The sequence below is a fragment of the Carassius gibelio genome, chromosome B8 (assembly GCF_023724105.1).
Source record: "Carassius gibelio isolate Cgi1373 ecotype wild population from Czech Republic chromosome B8, carGib1.2-hapl.c, whole genome shotgun sequence".
In the NCBI taxonomy this organism is placed as follows: Eukaryota; Metazoa; Chordata; class Actinopteri; order Cypriniformes; family Cyprinidae; genus Carassius; species Carassius gibelio.
In genome coordinates, this window is record NC_068403.1 from 31174576 (window position 1) to 31202496 (window position 27921).

Consider the following 27921-nt stretch of genomic DNA (forward strand, 5'->3'; position numbering starts at 1 on the left):
CACATATGAGGAAACAATGAACCGACAAAAGACAGAGCACACTAGGGGATCTAAATAGGGGAACTAATTAAGACACAACAGGTGGCACAGATAAGGCAATCACGACAAGACTAGGATAACAAGGGGGCGGGGCAAGGGGACAAGACAACACAAGCACATGGCCCAAAGACAAGGCCATGTGCTTGTACACAAAACACGGGTCTGTCATGATCCTGCCTCAAAACTAGAGAAAAGTCAGGACATGGAGGCAGAATCATGACAAGGTGTTAACTGCTTTCCATATCAGACTAAAACCTGGCACATCCTGACAGAGAGAGATAGTGAAGACTGGATCTAAAAAAATGCATTAATTACCTTTATCACATGATGTATTACATTGATACATGTATTTATCATTCAGCCATATAAAATATGTTTTAAAGAATGCTAAAGACTCTAAATGGGACACTATTCCAACCACTCTGTGTAACTGAGGTTTGAATACCCTTTGACTTGTAAACTTCTAGCAAAGCATCAAACTGGTATCGAGCCAAACTATGTGACCTATGTGAGAGACATATATTCATATTAGTACCTGGGAAATAGGTATTCATATTACTTAATTTGTCCAACAGAGCACGCTCCATTGTTTACTACTGGTTCAGCATAAAGCATGAATATTAAAGGTATTTCCACCAGGAGACAATTTACATGACATCTTCATGAATGAAATGTGAATCTTTAAAGTGAATTTTACTGCACAACTATAAAATTGTAAATATATATATATATATATATATATATATATATATATATATATATATATATATATATATATATATATATATATATAAAGGGTGTAAAATATTACATAAAAAAATTTTCACCCATAATGAGTTTCCTGATCCTGTTAAAAATTATATTTCATACAGCCTTTCTGGTTTTTCCATAGTAAATTTAACTATATTTTATTAATTTATTTAATATCCCTCTTGTGAAAATATAGCTCAGACTGCATCTGCATTGACTGAAACAGGTGAACTACTAGACTAAATCCAGTACAGAACCTATAGAATATTGCAATGCGCAACTGAACAAATCACTCCCCTAGATGACTCGTTCTTCCCGAGTCATATTAAAGGTTTGTTCAAAATGAACCAATCGTTCAAAAATGACCCATCACTATCTTAAACCTCCTGAAGTTGATTGAAGTGGATGCATTACTTAATAGATGAATAAGCAGAAGGAGGGATATGTTGTCGTTGTAGGAAAAAGACTATTCCACTGTTTTAGCAAGGTCCGTTCATAATCTTAACTTGTTTTTGCACCAAAAGGATAAAATGATTTGGTACTTGTGGAGGCTGAATACTAGCACGCTCACCGGATGACTTGGAGGTGTCGGTGTGATTATTTAAGTTTAACTTAAAATACTGTCATTTTAGGTCATTCAGATAAGAGTAATACATATTTTGAAATAAAGATGTGTCTTTCTAAATTAATGAAAACAAAGAAGGTGTTCTTATTCTTATTATTAAGTCTCTGTGAACTTGAGTGTCAAAAAATTATAACTGAAACTCCACTGAAACTCCACACTTCACAGACATGAAGAATGTATTTACAAAAAACAAAATATATATTCTTATTTAACCAATTCAAATGGCTTATCAGAAAATGCTGATTATGTAATCCTTATGAAACACGGATTTGGAACAACAAAATGGTGAGTAATTAATGACAGAATTTTTGTTTCTGGATTAAATTACTTAATTATTTTACACCCCTGTTACATACTGATAAGTGCCTGCCAAGTGTCAATTTTGTGAGCATAGAGCACCTGGAACCCTGCCGCATCACCTTCCATGGATGCATGGATACTCCTGACAACAAGTCTTTGAAAGCTGCCATACTTCCGTGTGCAATGGTCTTGGATAGACATAGGTAAAGGTTTTGTATACACTTTGTATATACTTGATTATCCACTTGTTCATTCTCTACTTGTTTGCTGAAGACCATTGTCTAGGTTCTCCTGAAGCAAACAAAAAACTGATCATATTTTAACCACAGGGCAGCTCTGTGGGTGAAATCATCCAATGTGCTGATTGGACATAGCAAATTTATCTTCTCCTGGTCCACTGCCCAAAAGGGAGAAGGCCTAAGGCCTGCAGCATTACAGATCATGCCACATTAGTGGGAACCTTAGGAACAGACACTGGTCTAGGGTGAAGAGATGGTTTCACCATGCCCAGTGAAACTCAAAAAAACTATTGTAAGGATCAGCCAAATCGATTGGGTAGCAAGGTTTAACCTGCCAGAACCCCCCATTATGGGACTCACAGCTGAAAGTTCCCTATCTGTCGGTCACTACGAGTTATGTCGACCGACAAATGGGGTCTCACTTGGGAGGCCAATCATCTCTGATTTTAAGAGAAAACGCCAATGAAATTGGCAAGTGGATTAACACACCTGAGCCACTCCCCCGTGCCAGCGGGTATAAATAGGGCGACAGGTGCATCCACTCATTAGATTTTTGCTTCGGAGCCGAGTAGTCGATGAAGAAGATCACTACAAAGCCATTCATCTTTGTTTTTGCTGAACTGTTCCTGGTCGGTGTGACGGCGCGTTACAGCGGTGTCCCTGCGAGGCGGCGATTCCCCTGGGTGCTTCGGCTAAAAGAGACAGTTCTAAAAGAGCAAATCACGGACGATTCACATCTTTTTCAAGATGCCGTTTCGTCCGTGTCCTTCTGGATGCGGTCGTTTCCTGTCTTCGGTTGACGGTCACGAGCGTTGTCTGCAGTGTCTGGGCGTCCAACACGCTGAGGCTGCGCTCGTGGATGATTCATGCGTCTACTGTGGGCGTATGAACATGGCAGCGCTGCGATCGCGTCTCTCACTCCTCAAGGGGAGTGCAGCAGACCCCTCTGTCGCCACCCGTCCCGGTCTCTCTGGCTCGAGCAGAGGGCCGCCGGCTGGCGCTCTGGGAGATCTGAGGATCACAGTGAGAGCTTCTCCGCCGGGCCACGCCCCACGGACCTCTCACTCCTCACGCAGCGACTGTCCCGTGCAGCTGCCGATTGATTCTGCTGGGCCGTCTCACAGCGGTCCCAGCGTCTTTCGGTGCGCCGCCCGAAGACCAGATGTCGATTGCTGCATCGGGGGATGGGTTATCGACCTCTGAGGATGAAGGTTCGGCGGGGCTGCCCCCCTCGGGTGTTGTCGCTGCTGCCGAATCGGACTTGGAGTTGTCGGCCATGCTTGCCCGGGCAGCCGTGAGTATCGGACTGGAGGTGACTACACCGCCCAGTCCCGAGCCCTCACGGCTGGATGATTGGTTTCTCGGCACGGGACGCGGCTCACAACCTCGTTCTGCTCCGGTGCCTTTCTTCCCGGAGGTGCATGAAGAGGTGACGAAGTCGTGGACGGCCCCTTTCACGGCCAGAAGCCGCTCTTCTCCCTCTTCCATCCTCACCACCCTCGATGGCGGGGCAGCCAGGGGGTACGTAGGGGTTCCCCAGGTGGAGAGGGCGGTTGCGGTGCACTTGTGCCCACAAAACGCCGCCACTTGGAGGAATCGTCCGCGCCTCCCGTCCAAGGCCTGTAAGCTGAACTGCCTGAGTTCCTTCAGAGGCAGGACAGTTGTACCGCTGAAACACTTTCAGAGGCTCCTGGGGCATATGGCATCCGCAGCCGCAGTCACGCCGCTCGGGTTGCTTCATATGAGACCACTTCAGCACTGGTTACACTCCCGAGTCCCGAGATGGGCATGGCGCCGCGGTACACATCGTGTCACCATCACACTGATGTGTCGCCGCCTATTCAGTCCTTGGTCGGACCTTGCCTTTCTACGGGCCGGCGTGCCCTTAGAACAAGTGTCCCGGCACGTTGTTGTCACAACAGATGCCTCCAACTCGGGCTGGGGCGCGACATGCAACGGGCAGGCAGCCTCAGGGTCCTGGACAGGACCTCGACTGCTTTGGCACATCAACTGCCTGGAGTTGCTGGCAGTGCATCTAGCTTTGCGACGGTTTCGTCCGCTAGTGCTGGACAAGCACGTGTTGGTCCGCACGGACAACACTGCGGCTGTTTCGTACATCAACCGACAAGGCGGGTTACGATCACGTCGCATGTCTCAACTCGCCCGTCATCTCCTCCTCTGGAGTCAGACGTGGCTCAAGTCGCTGCGCGCTGTCCACATCCCGGGGGAGCTCAATCGTGCAGCCGACGCGCTCTCACGACAGCTCACTTTCCCCGGGGAATGGCGACTCCATCCCCAGACGGTCCAGCTGATCTGGAGTCGATTCGGGGAAGCCCAGGTAGACCTGTTTGCTTCCCACGAGTCCTCCCACTGCCAGCTGTACTATTCCCTGTCCCTGGCCCCCCTGGGCACAGATGCACTGGCACACAGCTGGCCTCGGGCTTTACGCAAGTATGCGTTTCCCCCAGTGAGCCTGCTCGCACAGACACTGTGCAAGGTCAGGGAGGACGAGGAACAGGTCCTGTTGGTTGCGCCTTACTGGCCCACCCGGACCTGGTTTTCGGAACTCATGCTCCTCGTGACAGCCCCTCCCTGGCGCATCCCCCTGAGGAGAGACCTTCTCTCTCAGGGGCTTGGCACCATTTGGCACCCGCATCCAGATCTCTGGAACCTCCACGTGTGGCTTCTAGACGGGACGCGGCAGACCTAAGTGATCTGCCCCCAGCGGTGGTAGACACTATCACTCAGGCTAGAGCCCCTTCTACGAGGCAGGCCTATGCTCTGAAGTGGAGTCTGTTCACGAATTGGTGTTCTTCTCACCGAGAAGACCCCCGGAGATGCCCGGTCAGAGTCGTGCTTTCTTTCCTGCAAGGTAGGCTGGAGCGTGGGCTGTCACCCTCCACCCTGAAGGTGTATGTGGCTGCCATTGCAGCACATCACGATGCAGTGGACGGCCGGTCCCTGGGGAGGCATGACCTGATCGTTAGGTTCCTGAGGGGTGCCAGAAGGTTACATCCTCCTAGGACACCCCTGATTCCCTCCTGGGACCTCTCTATTGTCCTGGCGGGACTTCAGAGGGGTCCCTTTGAGCCGCTGGATTCGGTTGAGCTGAAGTTCCTGTCTCTCAAGACAGCGCTCCTGATCGCGCTCACTTCCATCAAGAGGGTCGGGGACCTCCAAGCATTTTCGGTAAGTGAAGAGTGCCTTGTGTTCGGGCCGGCCTACTCTCACGTTGTCCTGAGACCCCGGCCTGGATACGTGCCCAAGGTTCCCACCACTCCCTTCCGAGACCAGGTGGTGAACCTGCAAGCGCTGCCCCTGGAGGAGGCAGATCCAGCCTTGTCGTTGCTGTGTCCCGTAAGAGCGCTTCGCATATACGTGGACCGCACCCAGAGCTTCAGAAGCTCTGAGCAGCTCCTGGTCTGCTTTGGAGGTCAGCAGAAGGGGAAGGCTGTCTCTAAGCAGAGGTTGGCCCACTGGATAGTGGACGCCATCGCCTTGGCTTACCATTCCCAAGGCGAGCCGTGCCCCCTGGGGGTGAGGGCCCACTCCACACGGAGTGTGGCCTCCTCCTATGCGTTGGCGCACGGCGCCTCTCTGGCAGACGTTTGTCGAGCTGCGGGCTGGGCGACACCTAACACCTTTGCGAGGTTTTACAACCTCCGTGTAGAGCCAGTTCCTCCCGTGTGTTGGGTAACAGGTAATTGGCGGGAAGGGCTGGCTGGGTGTCTCGCTTGCTGCGCCATTCCCCCTAACACGGGGATGTGAGCGCCTTCTTCTCCCAGTAGAGTTCCCCGGTTGGCGTACCCTGGTCGAGCATCCTCCAGCACCCTCGGCGTCAGACTTGGCGGAGCAGTCTGTCGCCAGGCCCAGTACTGGCGTTAGCATGCCCGGAGCCGGTCAGCCCCTGTACTGGGCTAGGTGTCCATATGGCTGGGTTCCCTGCGGGTAATCCCATATGTGTATTCTTCCACGGTAAGGTTTCCCTCTTGGCAAACCCGTGTCTTCCCTTGACAGATCGCTCTGTCGGTCTCTTCTGGCAGCCGTTCCATCCCTACTCCAAGGTAGGACCTGCCTCAGAGACCCTTTCCATATGTAGTACTGCCCCCTGGGTCAGTCCATATCGGTATATCCACATGTCACCTCCCTACGGGTAGGATGTGGTCTCCGTAGCGACCTTTCCTAAAGGCTCGCTTCCCCATTGTCTTGCCAGCTGAAAGAACAAATAGGGAAGATTTGAAGCAATCTTTCACTGAAGGTTGAAATCCCTTCCATTTACTTTATGTGGGCGGAACAGCAGCATGGCCTTCTCCAGCAGCGATGTACTTCGCCCCTTCGGTACCAAGGTCAGTGAATTTGCGCTGGGGCTTTGGGAAGGTTACGACCTTAAGCGTAGCTTTTGTGGCACGCCAAGGCTTGTCAACAATTGCAGCGCCTCAGGGTTGTGACGAGGTTCAGGTTATGGCGTTTTCCATAGGACCCCATTTGTCGGTCGACATAACTCGTAGTGACCGACAGATAGGGAACGTCTCGGTTATGTACGTAACCCTCGTTCCCTGATGGAGGGAACGGAGATGTTATGTCCCCATGCCACAACCTTGAACCATTCGCTGTTGCCGGGACACGTTCTCGGCTCCTCAGCGTAAAACCTAATGAGTGGATGCACCTGTCGCCCTATTTATACCCGCTGGCACGGGGAGTGGCTCAGGTGTGTTAATCCACTTGCCAATTTCATTGGCGTTTTCTCTTAAAATCAGAGATGATTGGCCTCCCAAGTGAGACCCCATTTGTCGGTCGACATAACGTCTCCGTTCCCTCCATCAGGGAACGAGGGTTACGTACGTAACCGAGACGTTCCCTACCTAACTTAAAATTGTAACAGTTCCTTACTTCAGTGTGTTACACACATAATTTTGGTATCTTTTGTTGGTAATGCTCAAAAATATTAAAAGTTATAGACACAGACGTGCCTTGAAATTGTTTTACAGCCTTGAATTGTTTTTTTTTTAATTTAATATAAAAATATCTGAAATCATTCCCGGAGCAGTCTAGAAAAGTAATGGGTCGAAGGTCACATGTCTCATGTTTCTATTTCATATCTGAAGATATCATGAAAAATTAGATTCCTGCAAATATTTTTCTGAGACTATGTCTAGCCCCCTATCCCCCCCCCCCAATATAAAAAATATTTACCAACTGTATTGAAGAGTTCTACAAACTATTTTAGTAATTACAAATACCACTGCTTAGTTTTTCAATTATTAAACATTAGACATAAACTTATAGATCATATATATATATATATATATATATATATATATATATATATATATATATATATAAAAATACAATAAGTATAATTTGAGTAAGAATATATAGTATAACTGTATAACTGTGTATGTCAATTACAGGACAATCTGAGATTGCTAGAAATGCAACATTTACAATGAATTATGTTCATATAGTCAATTATCACGTGTTGAAGTACTGATGGCCAGTTATAAGAGATGGTTATCATATAGATGCGTCATAATAATCACACATTGTTAGCTGTGATTACACAGTAATCCAAAGCGACTTACAATTGCTATATATGTCAGAGGTCGCACGCCTCGGGAGCAACTAGAGGTTAAGTGTCTTGCTCAGGGACACATTGGTGTCAACCAGTGGATTAGAACCCAGGTCTCTCCGACCAATGGCATGCGTCTTATCCACTGCGCCAAGATTATATTTGTCCCATTTCATTTAATCTATTTCTAAATACTGGCAAGTGCAAACAAGGGGAGTTCAGTGCGCCCACGTCTGGGTGCAGATTAAGAGGTTAAAATGGGGTCAGATCTTACTGTGTGTGCTTCAGGTGTTTCACAAGCTCATATAATGAATGGAGTAACTGTAATGTGTATTTCTCCACCAGGCTGAGATGTGAGGAGATGGGGTGGTGGATGGATGCTCAAAAACTGTCAAGGAACAGAGGTAAGTCTGTTGTGAATATATACCGTCCTCATAACTTGTTAACTGAGGTGATTACTAAATATGCTCCTCTTGTGTTAATTCAGAGTACCCCCAAAAAGCAACTGAGCAAAGGACAGCCACCCGATAAATTTAATAAGACCCCCAAATTTAGTTCTGAAATTTGGCAGACTGACGTTTCAAGGAAAGACTACACTTTTGATGGGGAGGGCCCATGCAACCTTCGACAGGAGCAGCTAAGAGTACCAGGCGGACAATCCCTACCAGCTGATGAATTAGGAACAGTATAATTTGAAAAGCCTGATCAGGAGGGATCATATCACTTATTGATGGTAGCAGCTCACCGCATCATACTTGTAACCCCTACTGGGGGCCAGTACTGCCTACAATAGGAGCAACTGGTAGTAGCGGGCAGACACTCCCAATAGAGTGTGTTTTAACAGAAACACTGCCAAAGCCACAGGCCTTTGATATGTTATGCAGCATTGAGAGGGAAACAATATACAAGTGCTGTGACAAGTGTCATTTAGCTTAGCACAGTGCACATAGCAAGGGTCTAATCTTCCAAATATTGTATAGAGCAAACCCGGAGGACCAGGCCGTTAAAGCAATATGGTCTTTGAAGCTTAAGTGATAATCCACCACTACTCCAAGGTCCCTGAATGTCCTGGAAGGAATTATGGTTAAAGTACTGGGTTGACTGAGATCACGAGCAGTTCCGCTTAGCAAGGTTGAATTTAAGGTTATGATCCTTCATCCAGCAAGAAATGTCTGTCAGACAGGCTGCAATGTGAACATATACTGTTGGATCATGTGGTTGGAATGAGAAGTAGAATTGATTGTCATCAGCATAGAAATGATAGGAAAAACCATGCTTCTGAACAACGAATCCTAAAGATGACATATAGATGGAGAAAAGAAGTGGTCCAAGCACTGAGCCTTGAGGAACCCCAGTAGCAAGAAGCTGTGACTTCACCCCTCACCCCTCCAAGACTCCCTGAAGGACCTACCAGAGAGGTAAGACTTACTGAAGTGCAGTTCCTGAGATGCCCATCTTCATGAGGTTGGACAGTAGGATCTTTGGTGGTTAACTGTGTCAAAAGCAGCAGACAGATCCAGGAAGATGAGGACTGAGAATTTGGAAGCTGCTCTTGCCAGTCGCAGGGCTTCGGTAACCGAGAGCAGGGCAGTCTCACTTGAGTGGCCACTTTTGAAGCAAAATTGGTTGCTGTCAATAATGTTTTTCGGTGCAAGAAACAAAGAGTTGTTTGAATAAAACTCACTCAAGTGTCTTCACAATGAATGGAAGAAAGGATACTGGTCTGTAGGTTTCTAAAAGTGCTGAATTTAGAGGGTTTATTAAGCAGTGGGGTTACCTGAGCCTGCTTGAATGCTGTGGGAAATGTACCAGAGAGGTGTTGATAATGTGAGTGAGCATGGGTATAACTGAAAAAGAATTGGCCTGAAGGAGGTGGGGATAGAATCAAGGGGATGGGTAGTAGGATGATTGGAAAGGATTAGTGTGGTAGAAGAGAGAATGAGTATTTATGGTTATGAAGTTTTATTCAATTTGTGTGGAGAATTGGCCGCTGATGGTTGTTGTTTTTTATATGAAGAATATTGCAAAGTCATCAGCAGTAGTGATGCATTGATCCGATACTCGGGATCAGTATTTGCTCGATACTGCCATTTTCTGCGGATCAGATGATACCGATCCAAATCCGATATAGTGTGTATACTATTGTTTTATTGTTGATCCCCACGAAAGGTAAACAAATATTATAAAGCAACAAAACATTTTCGTGCACATATCTCAAGTGTTTTGAAGCTGTTCCATAGTTCAGCTGTGTGTCATCGTCCATTTAGCAATCAAACTGCGTGTCGCATTCAGTTACTACAGTCAAAACAATGAAACTCTCTTAGGCACAATAAACTTATGCACGGATTTAATCCACTATTTATCAATATCTCTTCCATTTATACTAGTGATATCCGGTTCACAAACAAATCTTTCAATTTAACCGGTTGTTCTTAGTGAATCGGTTGAACCAATTCACCAAATCTGATGAATCGTTTCAAACTGTTTGTGTCTTTAGTATGTATTAATCCATGAATTACTTAAGTTTTTCACTATTTTAATGTGGCTGACACTCTCTCAGAGTCGAAATTAACCAATATCCCGGAGTAATTAATTTACTCAAACAGTACACTGACTTAACTGCTGTGAGAAATGAAGATGAACACGAGCCTAGCAGAATGTGTGTTGTACTAACTTTTCTATGCAGAATCGGAGGGCTGCGATGCCTGCACACTGAGTATTCGTGTTGTTTCAAGCTCATCATTCTGCGCACGGGATGTGCATAAGTGCTCTGTGCCACTCTATATGGGTGCCTTTAGTATTATAATACTTTTCTGCACAATCAAAAATTATTAATGGTCTTTCTTGTTCTGTCATATCTATCATATGTTGCTGTCTTTTTTTACTGTTCTATACATTTGAAAAGAAACGTCTTTTACATTTCTATACAGATGTAGCCTATATACAGGTGCTTCTCATTAAATTAGGATGTCGAGGAAAAGTTTATTTATTTCAGTAATTCAACTCAAATTGTGAAACTAGTGTATTAAATAAATTCAATGCACACAGACCGAAGTAGTCTAAATCTTTGGTTCTTTTAATTCTGATGATTTTGGCTCACATTTAACAAAAACCCACCAATTTACGATCTCAACAAGTTAGAATATGATGACATGCCAATCAGCTAATCAACTCAAAACACCTGAAAAGTTTTCCTGAACCTTCAAAATGGTCTCTGACAATCATTGACACCCTTCACAAGGAGTGTAAGTCACAAAACTTAATTGCCAATAAGCTGGCTGTTCACAGAGTGCTGTAACGAAGCATGTTAACAGAAAGTTGAGTGGAACAAAACAGTGTGGACCAAAAAGATGCACAACCAACCCAGAGAACCGCAGACTTATGAGGATTGTCAAGAAAAATCGATTCAGAAATGTAGGTGAACTTCACAAGGAATGTACTGAGGCTGGGGTCAAGGCATCAAGAGCCACCACACACAGACGTGTCAAGGAATGTTGTATTCCTCTTGATAAGCCACTCCTGAACCACAGACAACATCAGAGGCATCTTACCTGGGCTAAGGAGAAGAAGAAATTGACTGTTGCCATTGGTCCAGAGTCCTTTTTTCAGATGAAAGCAAGTTTTGTATATTCATTTGGAAACTAAGGTTCTAGAGTCTAGAGGAAAGGTGGAGAAGCTCATAGCCCAAGCTGCTTGAAGTCCGGTGTTAAGTATCCAGGGTCTTTGATGATTTGGGGTGCAATGTCATCTGCTGGTGTTGGTGCATTGTGTTTTTGAAAACCAAAGTCACTGTACCCGTTTACCAAGAAACCTCGGAGCACTTCGTGCTTCCTCCTGCTGACCAGTTTTTTGAAGATGCTGATTTCATTTTCCAGCCGGATTTGGCACCTGCCCACACTGCCAAAAGCACCAAAAGTTGGTTAATTGACCATGGTGTTGGTGTGCTTGACATGCCAGCAAACTCACCAGTCCTGAACCCCAGAGAGAATCTATGGGGTATTGTCAAGAGGAAGATGAGAAACAAGAGACCAAACACTGCAGATGAGCTGAAGACCACTGTCAAAGAAACCTGGGCTTAAAGACCACCTCAGCAGTGCCACAAACTGATCACCTCCATGCTACGCTGAATTGAGACAGTAATTAAAGCAAAAGGACCCTTACCAAGTAATGAGTACATGTACAGTAAATTAAAATACTTTCCAGAAGGCCAACAATTCACTAAAAATGTTTTTTTTTTTATTAGATTTTATAAAAGTTAATGTGGATATGTGATTTTTCCAGAATCTAGAGTATCTTTTGATGCTGAATTATCCACTAACTTCGTTTATAATAGTATTTTTGTCATATATTATGATTATATATCTTTTCATTTGTTATTTTTTTATAAAAAAAATAAGTTGTTTTTTATGTAGCAGATTGTGTTTAACAAACAAAGGAGTAGTGATCAGGTCAACAGAGAAAAGTATAGAAATACTACATTAATAAAAATAAAATAGCGCTGGTATTGGATTGGATCAGATCAGATCTGACCGGTCCTGAAAAAAATGGTATTGTTGAATCCCTAATCAGCAGTATGTGTTGATGAATTAGGAGGTGGAGGAGGACAAAGAAGGTTTTAAAAAGCATGTGACTCAAAACATTTGTTAATTTTGTTGTGGTAGTTGGGGTTAGGGTTGTTTTAGCAGTGGAGACACTTGCAGTGAAGGAGGAGTTACTGATATACACTTAGGTCAATAGAATGTTTTGATTTGCACCCCTTCCTCTCTGCAGTCCTGAGTCTAGAATGATGTTCCCAGAGAACATCAGACATCCAGGGAGCAAACAAGTTGGTGCATGCTGGTCTGGATGAAAGGGAGCAAAAGTTGTCTAAGCAAGATGTTAAATTAGAGCACAGAAAGTGCTGAAAACTGAATGGGGTGGAGGAAGTGAGGATGAAACCATAGAGGATAAGTGAGTGGCAGAGAGCGAGTGTAGGTTACGCAGAAGGAGAAATGTTACCTGCGGAGGAGTGTGTGTTGTGTCCAGATGTTTCCATCACCCTGCTTATTATGAACTTTTTGAAGTATCTCATCAGAATCAAGTGATGGAAACGCTGAATTTCGAATAATAATGCCTTTATTCACAAAAAATATTTTTTCGCTCACTTGAGGTGGATTTGGCTTATTAAAAGTATTAATGTGAATAATGGGAGGTGAAAATGCATTTTTGTATATAAATTCCTCCAAGGGCATAAAAAATGTCATGCGACTTTTTGCTATGGGACTAACCAGCGTATCGATTTTGTTCCACAACAACTAAAATGTTGTTATATGATCTTTCATTTTTGTCTATTTACAAGTGGCAAACATGGACTCATTTCTTTATCAGTTAACTTCTGTAAAATTATAATGATGGTATCAAGTACAAAGTAAAATGTTATAAAAACTATAATGGATAAATTATTGTATCACATCTTTGATTGTAAAGCATCCTACAAAACGAAGATATCCAATATATAGATTTAAGTAGATGAACTTACTCTAGACCTCAATATTTGGCACACAAACCTGAAGAATGGTAGCAATTAACACATTTAAAATGATGAGCTCTTTACATAACAGCACAACAAATGACTAACAATTGTGACAAAGCAACAACAAAAATGTTTTAAATAGAGCCAGCAAACAGCAAAACAATCACCCTATAACAGTAATTGCATCACTTATTTATGCTGCAGTGCATACTGAATTGAATTGAGTTTATTTATATTTAATCAGGGACAATGCACAAAAAAAATTAGTCTAAGAAAGAAGAGATGCCATGTGCCAGGTTATAGCAAAAAAAAAAGGCAAATTTCCACCCGCAGTCCCTAGAAAGATGTTACATTTAAAAAAGTTCATAAAATATATACAGTATTATACATGGAAGCATTACTTCACTCACATCATCGGAACACTCTCCATTTCATGATATACAGAATTATACAAGGTCAAAACACTCTCCACTTCATGAATCTAACACTCACTCATTCACTCACAGTCTACATTCATATCACAGTCATTCAGTGCTTACAGGTTTGCTTTGTTAATAGCCACTGTTTGGTCAGGCGTGTAAATGTACTATAGTTTATACATTAAATCACTTAATTGGAAGAGTGTTCCAAAGGCTCGCTGCTCTATAAGAGAATGAATGTTGACCATACGTAGTTCTGCATCTTCGAACGCTGCACTCTCCTCTGACTGTCTAATAACGTCTCTCTGAATTTAGTGGGACAAATTTTCTCAAAGGGGAAGCAGCGATATTATGGATGATTTTAAATAGAGCAGAAATTTGATTTATATTTATAGGTTTTCAAAACTCAAAATGTTATATGTACTTTGTACTTTACAGTGATGATACTGACGAGGCTTTTTATCATGAATTTTTATTGCCCTTTTACATAATGATTCAAGTCATTTTAATGATGATATTTAATGATACACGCTTGAGACCAACTAGACATGCAATACAGAAGATGCGGAACAATCATAGTATTGAAATATATATCTGAGGCTTCCGTAGTTAAAGAAGTTTCTAATATGTTTCTAATTCATAAAATTAAATTTCAAGGTTTTTTTATTTGACTTTTAAAACCCAAATTTGAATCAAGTATTAGACCTAAATATTTAGTTTCCTTTACATTTTTAATTTTTTGCCCATTTACTTGAATTTTTAAAAAATCTTACGTTTATTTGAAAAAAAAAAAAAACATTGAGACCGTTTTATCAACATTTCAGGTCAGACAATATGTCTACAACCTTTCTACAACTTTTTGCATCACTTTTGATATTTTGTTTGCAACCTCCTGCTCGTTTTCCCCGAAAGTGAAGATCTCTGTATCATCAGCGTACATGATTACGTGAACGACCAAACACACTCTAGGGAGGTTATTTATATAGATGCTAAAAAGCAAGGGTCCCAAAATAGACTCTTGCGTTAACCCCATCGAGGTGGCTCTAAACGCAGATTGGATGTTATTTACATGTACACACTGATGTCGGTCGCTCAGTAAGATCTTATCCAGTTTTGGGTTTACTCAGAGAGACTATATTGATTTAATTTACTGTAGAGTATCTGGTGCTTAACAGTATCAAAAGCTTTACGCAGATCAAGGAAGACTGCTCCCACCACCCTTCCCTGATCCACATATGCCCTGGTAGTTTCCAGGAGGTAACAGCATGCAAAGTCTGTAGAGTATTTAAATCTGATGCCAAATTGCATTGCTGGGAACTCACAAAGCCTTGAGATTTAAGCAATATGAAATTATTTGTTCAGACAACTTTGTTTGACTAGTTGGGACAATATTTGTGGTAATTCTGTTGGTCTGACAAGGTTTTTATGTAGTTTTAAGTATTTGAGAATCAAATAAAACATAAACTGGAAAATATGCATTTAAATTTATAAATTTATATTTATAATATTTATATAGTGTATAGAAGTATCTTCTCTCTTTCTTTATTAAAATTAGCACCAGAGGGGTCCTATCTCACTCCTGTAGGGCCAATGTCCTGCAACACTTACAACACACTTACCTGGAAGTTTCTAGTGAGTCTGAGGCCTTGTCCACATGAGCGCTTTTCAAAACTGCAGCTGTTTCTGTGCAGTTTGGCCATTCGTCCACACGTAAATGCAGCAACAGGTAACCAAAACTGAACATTTTTTTAAACTCCTTCCAGGGTGAGGATTTTCGAAACTCTGGATTCAGTGTTATCATGTCAGTGATGGAGTACTCGAGTCCTGGACTCGGACTCGAGTCCGACTCGAGTCACTTTTCTTTGTACTCGAGTCCAACTCGAGACTCCATTCTCTGGACTTGTGACTCGACTTGGAATCGTGGACTGATGACTCGTACTTGGACTCGGACTCGATAGATATATAAAATCGGACTTGAACAGTCATTACGTTGTTTTTGACTAAAAATGTTATATAAAAATGTTTCGTGCCCAAGACTGGCCGGGATCTATTCTTTTCCCTCACAGACACTGCTACCGCTCACTCTCTTTGCTTGACAACACACTCACTGACGTCACTCACTTTACTTTTTTCCAAAGCGCACGGGTACTTGCGGGAAAGGATGAAGCTGATTGGTTAGTTCTTGTCACATGACCTGCAGTGCGCTTGCGACATTCTGGAAAGTTGAGATGTTTTTAATTCAATGCGGTGCGGACGCGCCTGGATGCTTCCATTATGAGCGCGCATACGCTTCCATTATGAGCGTACATACCGCGCGCCTACAGTACATTGGAAATAACGAACTTGAGCGTGCAAAAGACGCGATATTTGAACGGCCCTTATACGTTGCATTCTGACCATGCGCTTGCCGTCACACACACACATTCACTTGAATACATACAAACACACTCACGCTAAATCACTCGGTCACTCACACACAAACGCTCTCTCTCTCTCTCACACACACACACACACCCACACTCACACTCATTGTAATATGCACGTTTCTTTTTTTCGCTGAGTGTAATTCTGTAGTACAGTGTTAAAGGATTAGTTTACACAAAAATGAAAATTTCCTAATCATTTACTCCTCCCAATGCCTTCCAGGATATCCATGGCGTTTTTTCTTAAATTATGTTTTTTAAGGAAAACATTTCAGGATGTTTTCTTCATATAATGGACTTCAATGCCTACCAACTCAAGTTGGTTGCTATTGTTTCCTCAAAAAAAAAAAAAAAAAAATTCCAATATACGGGACTTGAGACTCGACTCGGACTCGAACTCTGGTAATGGTGACTCGACTTGGACTCGACTCGGACTCTTCTTTGGTGACTTGGACTTGGACTCGGACTCGAACACTGAGACTCGAGACTCGACTTGGGACTCGACAGTTGGTGACTCGACTACAACACTGTATCATGTAGACTGCAAAACCAAAGATTTTTGGCTTTTTTATTTTTTCATGTTCAAAAATACTATTTGTTCTCTTATTGACTAATTTGCTGCTAAACTCCTCATATGAATGTCTGTATAATGCATGTATAATTCAGAATGTTTAGCGTCTGTGGTATGAAAAATGATTGCTGTGGGACGCTTCCAAAGTGCACAAGTCTTCAGAGAGCTGTGAGAAAGAGCGTGAGACGCAGCCTGCATGTTGAGAGATCAAGGCTATTATAAGCATTTTTTTACTTGTTTTTCCACTAAATTTAACACTTTAGAAAGTTAATAAAGAAGGAAGTTTTGGTTTAGGGTCAGCGATAACTTTATCTTATCTAATTTCCAAAATATTTGAAATAATTTTGGTTTAATTTTTTTTTTTTTTTTTTATAGCAATATCTACATAACATTGCATCACTGGCATTAGTCTGGCAGTTATCAAAAAAGGCAGCGGCTATTTACACTAAGTGCAAATATCTATAGATTCTATTTATACTATGTTAAAATAGCAGTACCTGTTACAATAACCTGTTCCAATTTTTCTATTCTCTATTACGTTTTCTGAACAATGACCTTTTTTTTTACCTTCATTCCCAGATCTGTATACAACCTTAATCTCTTTTCCTTTTCTTTTCTTTTTTTTTTTTTTTACGTTTCCTTACCGTGAATGCAGGTTTTTCCCTTCAAATCTTGGCCGATATTGGCGAGCGTATCGTAAAGGACTCCTTTTTCTCTGGATGTGTCTTTTCTTGTTCTGAAAAATATAAGAATACTGTTTTGAATGTAATTTCAATATAATCATATGTTTGTAACAGTTGTTTTTATAAATAGGTTATCACAATTATACCATATTAGGGTACATGGACACATTAAGACATTAAGATTAACCCAAACTTTTTTAACCTTTCACTTACAGTATTTAGTGAATTATCATTTATTTTAAAGTGGACCTATTATGCAAACAATACTTTTATAATGTGTTTGAAAACAGTTGTGTGGCCACAGTGTATGAAAACAACCAGCCTATAATGATAAAACAGTCTTTTAGAACAAGAGATTCCAGATTCTCCCTATGTACACGTCATAGTAGGAAGAAATCCCCGCCCATTTGTGATGATCTCTGCCCTATTTGCATTCAGTCCTGAGTGAGAAGCAGCAGTCTGCCATTACTGTTTGCCTGCTGTAGATGCTGGAGATACAACATCAGCTCCAAAGACCCATTACAAGTGTCAAGTGTTGGGATGCACCAAGCGGACATTGTGGTTAGCTTATTTTTGAGGGAAATGTCCTAGGGGGAAAATCTGTTAAATCCCCTACATGTTTAGGTATCAAAACAATGTAAAAGTGCAGAAACAGAAACTATAACAAACAAACAGAAGCTAAAAGTTCACATATACACAATTTTATATTTTACATCTTGTGAAAAAGGGCATAATAGCTCACCTTCAATGATTAATTTCATTGCCATTAAATTGCACTTATAATACACACATATTCACATAATGAAGCAGAGATCAGTTAGTTCCTAATTTTCCGCGTTGAAGCTGAGATTGTTCGCTAGCTTCAGTGAAAGTATAACATGCCTAACGTTTTCCACTCGTACATTACACGTCACGCCCTGATGTCACGTGTTTTTATGGGATTTTTACGGGTTGTGTGTGAACGCATGCACATATTCCGGGTAATCACTGGCAGTGTGAATGTGCAAAATTTAGCAACCCAGGACACATTACCCGTGTATTTGTCGGAATCACAGTGTGAAAGGGGCTTAGGTAAACCCTGTGATGCCATCAGCCAATCACAGCACTGGAACGGTGAAGTACCAAATTGCAATCTCATCCTCATTGGAAAGGGATAAATGTATGCTTTAAACAGACCCCCCTTGTTCTACGTAAATCCAGCCTGTGACTCAAGAGACATTATTATATATAAATAAATTCTGTGTTCCCAGTTTGTCCAAAGAGACGTTAACAGATATGACCAGGTTTAGAGTCCTGAGTGGTAATAGGCAATATCAGATACAACATTTTGAGTTTCCAGTCTAAGATGTATAAAAAAATAAAAAACAAAAAAAAAAGAATAGACAGACTATTAGGAAAAAGACATGAACAGAAACACTACATTCAGATTCTTCTTCCAGTGAGACAACAACAGATAAAGCACATACCAAGTCTATTCTAATCTTAGAAAAACAAAAAGAGGTTTGACCAAGTTCTCTGGCCCAAAGAATCAGAAGACATACAGACACATTTGCAACAAAGTTAAACTCAGACAAGACTTTAAACCATTAAGTCAAGTCATGTCACCGTTATTTTAATAGCACTAATAGCACAATATAAAAGCAGGTTTACAATATTAAACAGGAAAGTAACAGAATCAATAATGTAAACGTCGGAAATGATACAAGTCCAAATTTTACAGCTGTGGCAACTGCCAATATTCAGCTACAGTCACTTCAGTGTTGATTCAGTTCAGTTCAAAAATTGTGCAAAGGTCATTCATTATGAAACAAGTTCAATTCAGCTATAAACTCCACTTCAGCTTGCATCAATTCAATGTTGATTCAGTTCAGCCCTGAGCGGGCAAGGCTGCGTGATATTGGTAAATGTTGCACATGCATATCTGGAGTGTGAATAACTCCAGGGCAAGGCTAAGCCAAATGTATAAAATACATGGGTGTCATGTAGGCTAAAAAATATATTTAAAAAAATATTGGGACTGAATTTGTATTTAACATGATTAAAATTTAATAAAATCTTCAAAAAATTATAATGATATGAGGTTTCCTTTCCACAATAAATTCTATAGAAAGTGACATTATCACTAACATTGATTTATCACAAGATCAATGTAAAACTATCATTAACAAAACTATCGTTATAATCACTGAAGCTGTATATACTGTGAAATAAATCTCTTATATTTTACATACATCTGCCTACATTTTAAATACGGTGCATTTGATGCCGCAAGTGTCTATTCATATTCACTTTGTTAGCAACAGACCTAATAGATTTTTTTTGGAATTAGATTTGTGCGGGAAATTTTTGACAAATTTTGTGGCATTTCATTGCCAGTGGAAGCCTAAGCTTTCCCCAGCCTTACACATGCACTGCTTATGTGCACATATATCTCAGTATCCATAACCAAATGCCTGTCAACATGTGTCTGTGACATTCAGAATTACATGAATATGAAGCATTGTACAAATATAAACATGTTTGTGAATGCAGATGTTTTTTTTTTTGCATTAGTGTATGAGAATTTGCACATGCAACATGGAAGAAGTAAATTTGTGGATCAAGTGGCACACGTGCATTCAGTGGCGCCTTTTCCAAATAAATCTTACTTGATTTATTTGAATTTTTACACTTTCTTTGCACTGTTTTAAACATTTCATAACCCCCACACAAAAAACTACCAATTAATAAGCCCTAGTGCAATTCTTTAAAGGGGGGGTGAAATGCTCGTTTTCACTCAATATCCTGTTAATCTTGAGTACCTATAGAGTAGTACTGCATCCTTCATAACTCCAAAAAGTCTTTAGTTGTATTATATTTATAAGAGAAAGATAGTCTGCACCGATTTTTCCCGGAAAAACACGAACGCCTAGAGGCGTGACGTGTGGGCGGAGCTAAAGAATCACGAGCGCCAGTAGGCTTTTGCGTTGAGAGCGTTTGGAAGCTGTGACACAGATCCAGAGGCTGAAATTTAACAAGAGCAGCATCAGCAAAGGCGTCTCTATGTGGTATGTACTGAAACTGTATATATTTGCTTAGCGGTTTTTTTATCTGTACATGTGGAAAGTGCAGTTTGATGACTACATCGCATGTTGTTTACTTGATGTGCTTACGCGCCGATAGCTAAGTTAACAACACAGAGATATTTGAAGCAGTTTTACTCACCGCATGCTGTTCCAACACACGATCGTGACCCTTTTTCGTTGGGATTGCATCATCCTTAAGAAATAAACGATGTGCAAGACTATCTTTCTCTTATAAATATAATAAAACTAAAGACTTTTTGGAGTTATGAAGGATGCAGTACTACTCGTTGTCAAACTGGGCCTTGTTTGTAAAACAAGCATCTTCGAAATGCAGGGAACAAACACAAACACTTGCACAACTCCGTTGATGCTCTGTAAAAATAAACTCCATCCACTGGTCCCTTAATGCTGTTTCTCTTTTGGTAATCTGTGCAGGGTTGTCTTGCCCTGGCAACCAAAAACACACTTCTTTTGTGACATTTGGCGACGCTCTCGCTCTGATCAGTGAAGTCTGTTGTGCTCTCAGTGCTCTGCTATACGGGAGCGCGCTCTTCCGGCAGAAGTGCCTCAGGACACATATAAGGAAATTCCGCTCCATCTAACGTCACACAGAGCCATACTCGAAAAAAACTTTCCCAAACTTGTGACAAACCGGAAGGAGTATTTTGGGAACAAAAATACTACTTCAAACGTACAACTTAATTTTTGAAACTTTGTCCATGTTTAGCATGGGAATCCAACTCTTTAACAGTGTAAAAAACTCAGTATGCATGAAATAGCATTTCACCCCCCCTTTAAATCGTTTGTAAAGCTATTCTGACCTTTATTTTCAGATTCATTGAAGTGTTCGTATTTTCAAAATACTTGCTTTAGCTCCCTACCCCTTATTTTCATGAATGAGGGAGAATTTACAGATATATGTTGTAATGTTATTTTGAATGTGTTTTACAGCACTGTTATAAAATATATATTTTATGTTAAAATCCGTTGCGAAACTACCACCAAGTGGTGCAAAGAGAAGGATTGCGAACAGAAAGTAATTGTAAAATGAGATAAAAGAAGGAAGTAAAAACAAAAATAACATTATGATATAACATTGTAACATCTTTAAAAGACATGATTTTTTTTTTTACAGTGAGTTAATTTCAAAACATAGGATAGTCTTAGACTACAGTTTACGCATCAAAAAAAAAAACATGCTATTGTTATTAAACAGTCATTAAATATAAGGCCCCTCTCTCTCTCTCTCTCTATATATATATATAGCAATAATTATTATTAACTCCGTTATTATTCTTGATTTTTGAAAACTGCTAACACTTTGCATTTTTTAATCATGCCTTTACCATGTGATCAAAAGTGGAGCATTATCTGTTTCAGCTGTTTGATAGTGCTGGTGCCTTGCGCACATGTTCATTGGAAACAGCAGCCATTCACTTTGGCATATTGCTCATTACGATTTATTTCCATCGATACTGAAACACGAGTGAACTACAAAGCCTATTTTACCTCATGAATAAAAGTTAAGCTTTAAATGGGCAACATCACAAATATAGAAACGGACTTCTCCCGATCGAGTGAGAGAATGAGAGAACCCAATCTTACCTTATGCTTAGCTTTAAATTATTATTATTATTATTTTTGTTTATTTATAGCTAAGCTTATATTATTATATACTGCCATTATATTTATCCATTAGAATTATATATTTGTAATATTAGCTCTGATAAATTTGAAGGATTTGTTGTAAAGTGAAGGGAACTAAAAATATCCTGTTCACTCTAAAAAAACGCTGGGTTGTTTCTTCAACCCAAATGCTGTGTTGAGACCGCTGCGTAGGACTTTGGGTTGTTTTAACCCAGCGGTGCTGGTTTGGGAACGCGAGATCGTACGTCTCCAGTGCGAGCAGCCGCCATTTTCTAAGCGTGAAAGAAGCGAGAAGTGAGTGAAAGACATTATGGTAAGTAAAGATTCAAAATGTAAAGTTATCGTTTATTGTTTACCTGGTTGTATGAAAGGCGGAGCTTAACAAAGGAGCTTAGTATTGGTATTTAGAATTTAGCAGTGCTTTAATTATATTGTTTGGTACCCTGTACTTGTAGACAATAAAACATGTTTTACAACAGTTTGATTGTTGATTTTGGTCTTTACTTAATGTTTTTAGTTCAGCTTACTTAGTTTTAAGGCAATCGATATGACTGCACCTCTAAAGACCCCTCTGTCAAGCCCCTGAGGTTTGCAGACGACACCACTGTCATCGGTCTCATCCAGGACGGTGATGAGTCTGCTTACAGACAAGAGGTTGAGCAGCTGGCTGTTTGGTGCAGTCTCAACAACCTGGAGCTGAACACGCTCAGAACTGCAGAGATGAAACAAACATCCAGTGAAGTTTAGGAAGTGACATCTTTGTTTTCGTTTTTAGGTTATCCCATAGAATTGTCACTACCGATACATGTCATATATGTTTCAGTAGTGACAAAAAGGCACAAATAATCCTCAAGTTTGGGGGAAATAAACCAAATATTAGTATAGTTATGCAATTTAATTTGTATTTATTATTATTATTTTAGTATGCTTTAGTAATGTTTTATTATGAGTTTAAAATCTGTAATGTGATGTGGTTGCTACCAAAGCACTGCTGTCACTACTAAAACTTGTTTTGTCAAAAATAAAGTATACTGAATTATGAACGAAGATGTTATGATAGTTTGTTGGTTCGGTATATATTCAAACTAATGTATTCCTAACTTTGAAATCAGTCTGATCAACGTTTTGCCTTTTACAAAGAGAAATACAACACATTTCATAAAATTACAGAATTGAAATATTGTTAAAAACTTAAATGTTACAGATTTACCTGGGGGGGGGGGGGGGTAAATGGTAAAATATAAATAAATATAAACTAAATAAAGATCTACAATCTAGAAGTAAGCACAATCTCAGTAGGTCAATATAACCCTTCTAATACAATTAGTATTACTGTGTTTCAGTAGTGACAAATTTAGGGAGGACAAATATTCGAAAACTTTCTGAAAATAAAATATGAGAATTAACTGCAAAATCACTAGAAAAGTGTACCTTAGGTATTTGACAGTTTGCATAGATAGTGTTAAAAGATTATTTATTTCAAAACGTTGTGACACTGTCACAAATTACATGTTTCATCTGCTCAATATAATATAATGATTGTGTGTATATTTGAGTTTTAATAGGTTTTTATGTTGTCTCATAATGTTATTCCTCAAAACCATTTTAATGTGTGCATATCTTTAACTGACTATGTGAAGAAACACCTCAATCCTCAAAGCCTCCTATATGCTGTTCAGGACCTTAATAGCATATAAGGAGGCATTGGGGATTGAGGTGTTTCTTTTAAGGATTTACCATTCCAGCATCTTACTTTTATTGGATCATCACTTTCTTTGGATTGTATATAGACAGGTGGACACTTTTACATTGGGACTAGCAGCACACTGGACTGTTTAGATGGTATAGAATAGAACTGAAAGATTCTGTGCTTTTAACAGCCTAAGATTTCTATTTTTATTTTTTGTTTATATTTAGTTTTATTGTGTTGTTGTAAGTTTCTTTTCTTTCGATTGTATATTACCAAAAGAATGAGTGAGGGTCAGAAAGACAGACAGAGGTCTGGTTTTATCCAGATTTTTATGAGAGGACATTTCTGGACAGAGGAACATCACTCTTTGGGCAGCTGCTGCGTCACATTTACCTTAGTTATATTTAGGTTTAGCTTCAGTGTTGGGCAGAAGCGTCGCTACAATCACCGAAGCTACTAGTTTAACTACATTTCTCAGTAGCTTGGTCGTAGCTTCGCTGCTTTCTGAATCAAATAGCTTTTCAGTAGCGAAGCTCTTTTTTTAACCAAGTAGTGCTGTAGCTTCCACACGAGCTACATTTTCGCAAGCATTTCTGAAGCTCAAACTCAAATCGGGAAATACAACTGCTAAGATCGCTGATCCTGGATCAGTAGTGAGTGACGCGACGGCGCTACTTCATCTTGTTCGTGTTTACGGTGGATAGCAACCAACCATCTTTATGATGCATTACCGCCACCTTCTGCTCCGGATGGTACCACTCCTTAGCCAGTCACGCAAAATATTATTTGATGAAATGATGGCATAGGATGAGGTCGGAGCAGTGGCGGATACAGAACGTCATTAATAGGTGGGCCTGGTGAATACACGGGTGGGCCTCGGGTTTTTTAATCTCATACACCTGATTCCCGGGCTCTGTATTATAGAGCTTTCACACTGCGCGCGGATGCGGTCCGGCGATCCGTTCCATGTGCGGCGCAGTGCAGAGATCGTTTCCGCGTGACCGAGTCTCTGATGTGCTGCACGCGCTGAATTAAAGTGACAGGCTGACAGTGCATGGTTCGTGGTCAAAATGAACACATATTGACATGAAAATATAATAATCTCGCCATAAATGCGTTTAATTAAAAAAATGTAATCTCACCATAAATGCATTTAATTTAATTATACTCTTTTACACAGTCATGTTTTTTTTTTTTTACCTTAGGACCGGGGTAAAGCAAGGAAAACTAGAATTTCCTTCAACAAGGCGACATAATGAACAACTCTCCTCTCATTCATGGTGGAGGTGAAAAAACAATTTATTTGTGACATGCAATATTTATTGTAGTATTAAAACTTAAATGCAAAAGAAAAGACATGATAGTCGGCTGTTTTTGTCAATTTTAAGTTTTAATTTGAAATGTTTGCGATTTTAATATAAGTATTACATGGTTAAATATTTTACCACTTGTTTGAGCAACTTAATATAAGAATCTATATAAGTAGCGGTGAATAATAAGTTGTTTAAATTGTGTTAAAACGTCTATTAAAAGAGGATCGCAATGCTGACAAACTTTTTTTTTTGTGTTTATGTGAGTATGTGTTTGTGGTAGCCTACAGTCGTGGATCAGTCACGCACTGCACACACGGAGTACGTTTCACAGTGTAACAGTGGCATTACGCCACTTATAAGTCAGTGCACGCACGGAGAGCGTGTGGCCGGCCCGTGCAGAACAAAAAAATTCACAAGAGAACGAGCTGATTCTGTCTTTAAAAAAGAATCATAACACAAGAAAACAGGTATGCTATGTGTTATATATTCACAAGGCAAACAACCAAATGCTATCAAACATTTTTACTGGTGTTCAGGTCCTCGCCTGGGTCGGAGAACAGTTAATCCCGAGGAGTGAGTCGCCGTGGCCGTACCTCGACAAGTACATGACACTGTCCGAGATAACAGAAGAGAGAAAATATGTTTTCAGATGCTGCTTTTAAAAATGATCAGGGTCCCCCTTACGAAAGGAAAATATATTTACCAATATATTTCTTAAAATATATTGTGATATATTGTAATACATTATTTTCCCTTTTTATTTCTAATATTTTATATATTTGAATACATAGCAACTATGGTTTTGGGAAATGCACCCCTGAGCTGTTAATAGTGACCTCTTTCAATATGCTATCACTTCTCAGTGCTGATGTTTCCTCTATATAGTTCTATAATTATAGCTGATATCCTGCACAGCCCAGAGTTTAAACTGTTAAGTGTGTGCTGTCATACTATTAGAAAAAAAAACTGTGCAAATCACTATTGAATTCCCACCAAACTATTTTTTCAAGCAGTATTTGCAGTGTAAACCTTTTTTATTTATATAAAGTGTGGGTGAACTTAGGCTTTGCGTGCGTGCGGGGGTCAGGGGCCTATATTGTCCAGTTTGCTTGGGGCCCCCAAATTCCTTCAAACGGCCCTGAGTATACTGAAGTATTTTTACATTACTACAAAATACCAAATAGTATTGATAGACCACACTTCTGAGTTACTGGCTGCAGCAGAAATATATCTCTGTCTACAACATTATCTTTTAAAATTATGTTTTTCTGAAAAATGTACTTTCGCCCCTGCTCTCCCCTACTGTTACGTTATCGAGGACTTGATCAGTAACATTTTCGTGTTTCGCCCTTTGCAGACGGTCCCTTCGAGCTGTCTCTCAGACGCATTGAGGTCAATGTATTTTGTACAGAGGAGGAAAGCTTGTTTTGAGGAAAACTCGCTTCTTTTTCTACATCAATACGAAAGAAAGGAGTCGTCAGTTGTGTAGCAATAACGTTTTGATCGTGATTTACTGATCCGGAAAAGTCAAATCTGTGAATATTTTGCCAACTTCACCTAACTTTAAAACCGGAAGGTGCAAACTGAAGTGTATTAGATCCGATGCTCTCCACGCGCAGCGCTTAGAAATGTAAATGTATGCGTTAATAAACGGTGGAAGTAACACAACTTCTAAAAGATTGACTAACGATCTGTTTCTGAAAGTTGTCTTTTCTGGCATTCGTTATCCACTTTGCTCATTCAGAGATATGCAGTAAATCCTGAAGCCTAGACCATGATCGTGCTCCTCGGTTCAAGTGTGTAATGAATCGGTCTTACCGTCTTACTGCCGTGAACGGGCTCCTCAGTGCGCGTGTCCATCCTGTCTGCAGCTCTTCGCGGAATTTAACGAGTGTTGTGTTATGTTTATACAAGCACGAGCTCCGCGAACATTTGAGTGTTTGTTTGCCAACAATACTTTCACTTTCACTTTCTATTTTTGTTGTCGCTGCTGTCTGTAGTCTGACATCCTCTCAGCTTCTCTTCCACAGAGCTCTTCTTTACATCTGTAAGGAACCTAATGATTGTGTTTTTAAAGAGACTGAATCCCATAACTTTATCACACTTTTTATGGTGAGCTTTATGCTTGTAACTTGATACCTACTTTAATATATGCCACGTAGCGAGAATGATCAGGATGTAAGAATGATGTTTTAAAGAATGATCATGTTAATAAGTCTGCACGGTACTCCTTTACATTATTATTAATATTATTATCATGAAAGGCCCTCGACTTTATTTGTAATAATACATTATTCATTGATAAAGGAAGTGGATTTTTCTCATTCTTAAACCCATATATTCCTCTAGACGGCAGTGTTAAAGTGTCTAACTTCATTGTGATCTTGATTGTATTTTCTAAAACACAAACAAGATAAAAAAATTAATTAATTAAAAATTAAAATAAACGCAGAGAAAATTTCTAAAAGCCTGCTCCGACTGTACTAATATTGGTCCTGGATTTGCAAGTTTTATTCTTTATCATGACATTTACAAAGCTTTCGAAAAAAAAAAAAACGGTTTTAAATTACTTTGTTTTAGTGATCTTTGGGTTTTGCACGTTGTGGGTGCCCACTGAGCAAAAGTACGTTGAAACGACGTCTTTTCGACATCTTTGTCGGACTTTGAAATGACGTCCCCCGAAGAGCCAGAATGAAAGTTTTTTCGACGTCTTTTGGACGTGCAATATCGACATACACAGGATGTCTCTAGGAGGTTCAAATTTAGTTCAGATTTCTAGACAAAATAAACACTCTTAGGCTGCATTCAATTAAATCTCATGTTTATTTCCATGCAATTTATATTTCTACTTGTAAATAAACTTGAAGAAACAGTGTGTTCACACACACACAAAAACAAACAAACATAAAAATAAAATACATTTCACTCATTATACAGTGGATAACAAATAACAACAAACAATTTAGTTTAGTTGGGTCCACACATTATGTTCACCTGTTGGATCTTCAGTTTTTAAGCTTTTTCATTTTTATTTAAACTGCAATTAGCATAAAATTCTTAAATATGGTATTCTTTA

General features: G+C 40.3%; 1 protein-coding gene across 1 annotated transcript in view; it reads right to left on the minus strand.

Annotated features, from left to right (window-relative positions):
- The window catches only part of LOC127963199 (uncharacterized), a 69361-nt gene extending 42531 nt beyond the window's left edge, over nucleotides 1-26830 (minus strand). The window contains exons 1-2 of the mRNA XM_052562967.1: nucleotides 26664-26830; nucleotides 17092-17183 (exon numbers count right to left, since the gene is read on the minus strand). Coding sequence (XP_052418927.1) covers nucleotides 17092-17183; nucleotides 26664-26705 — 134 coding nt within the window. The 5' untranslated portion in view covers nucleotides 26706-26830. The remainder of the gene's footprint in view (nucleotides 1-17091; nucleotides 17184-26663) is intronic.
- Nucleotides 26831-27921: the final 1091 nt, after the last annotated feature.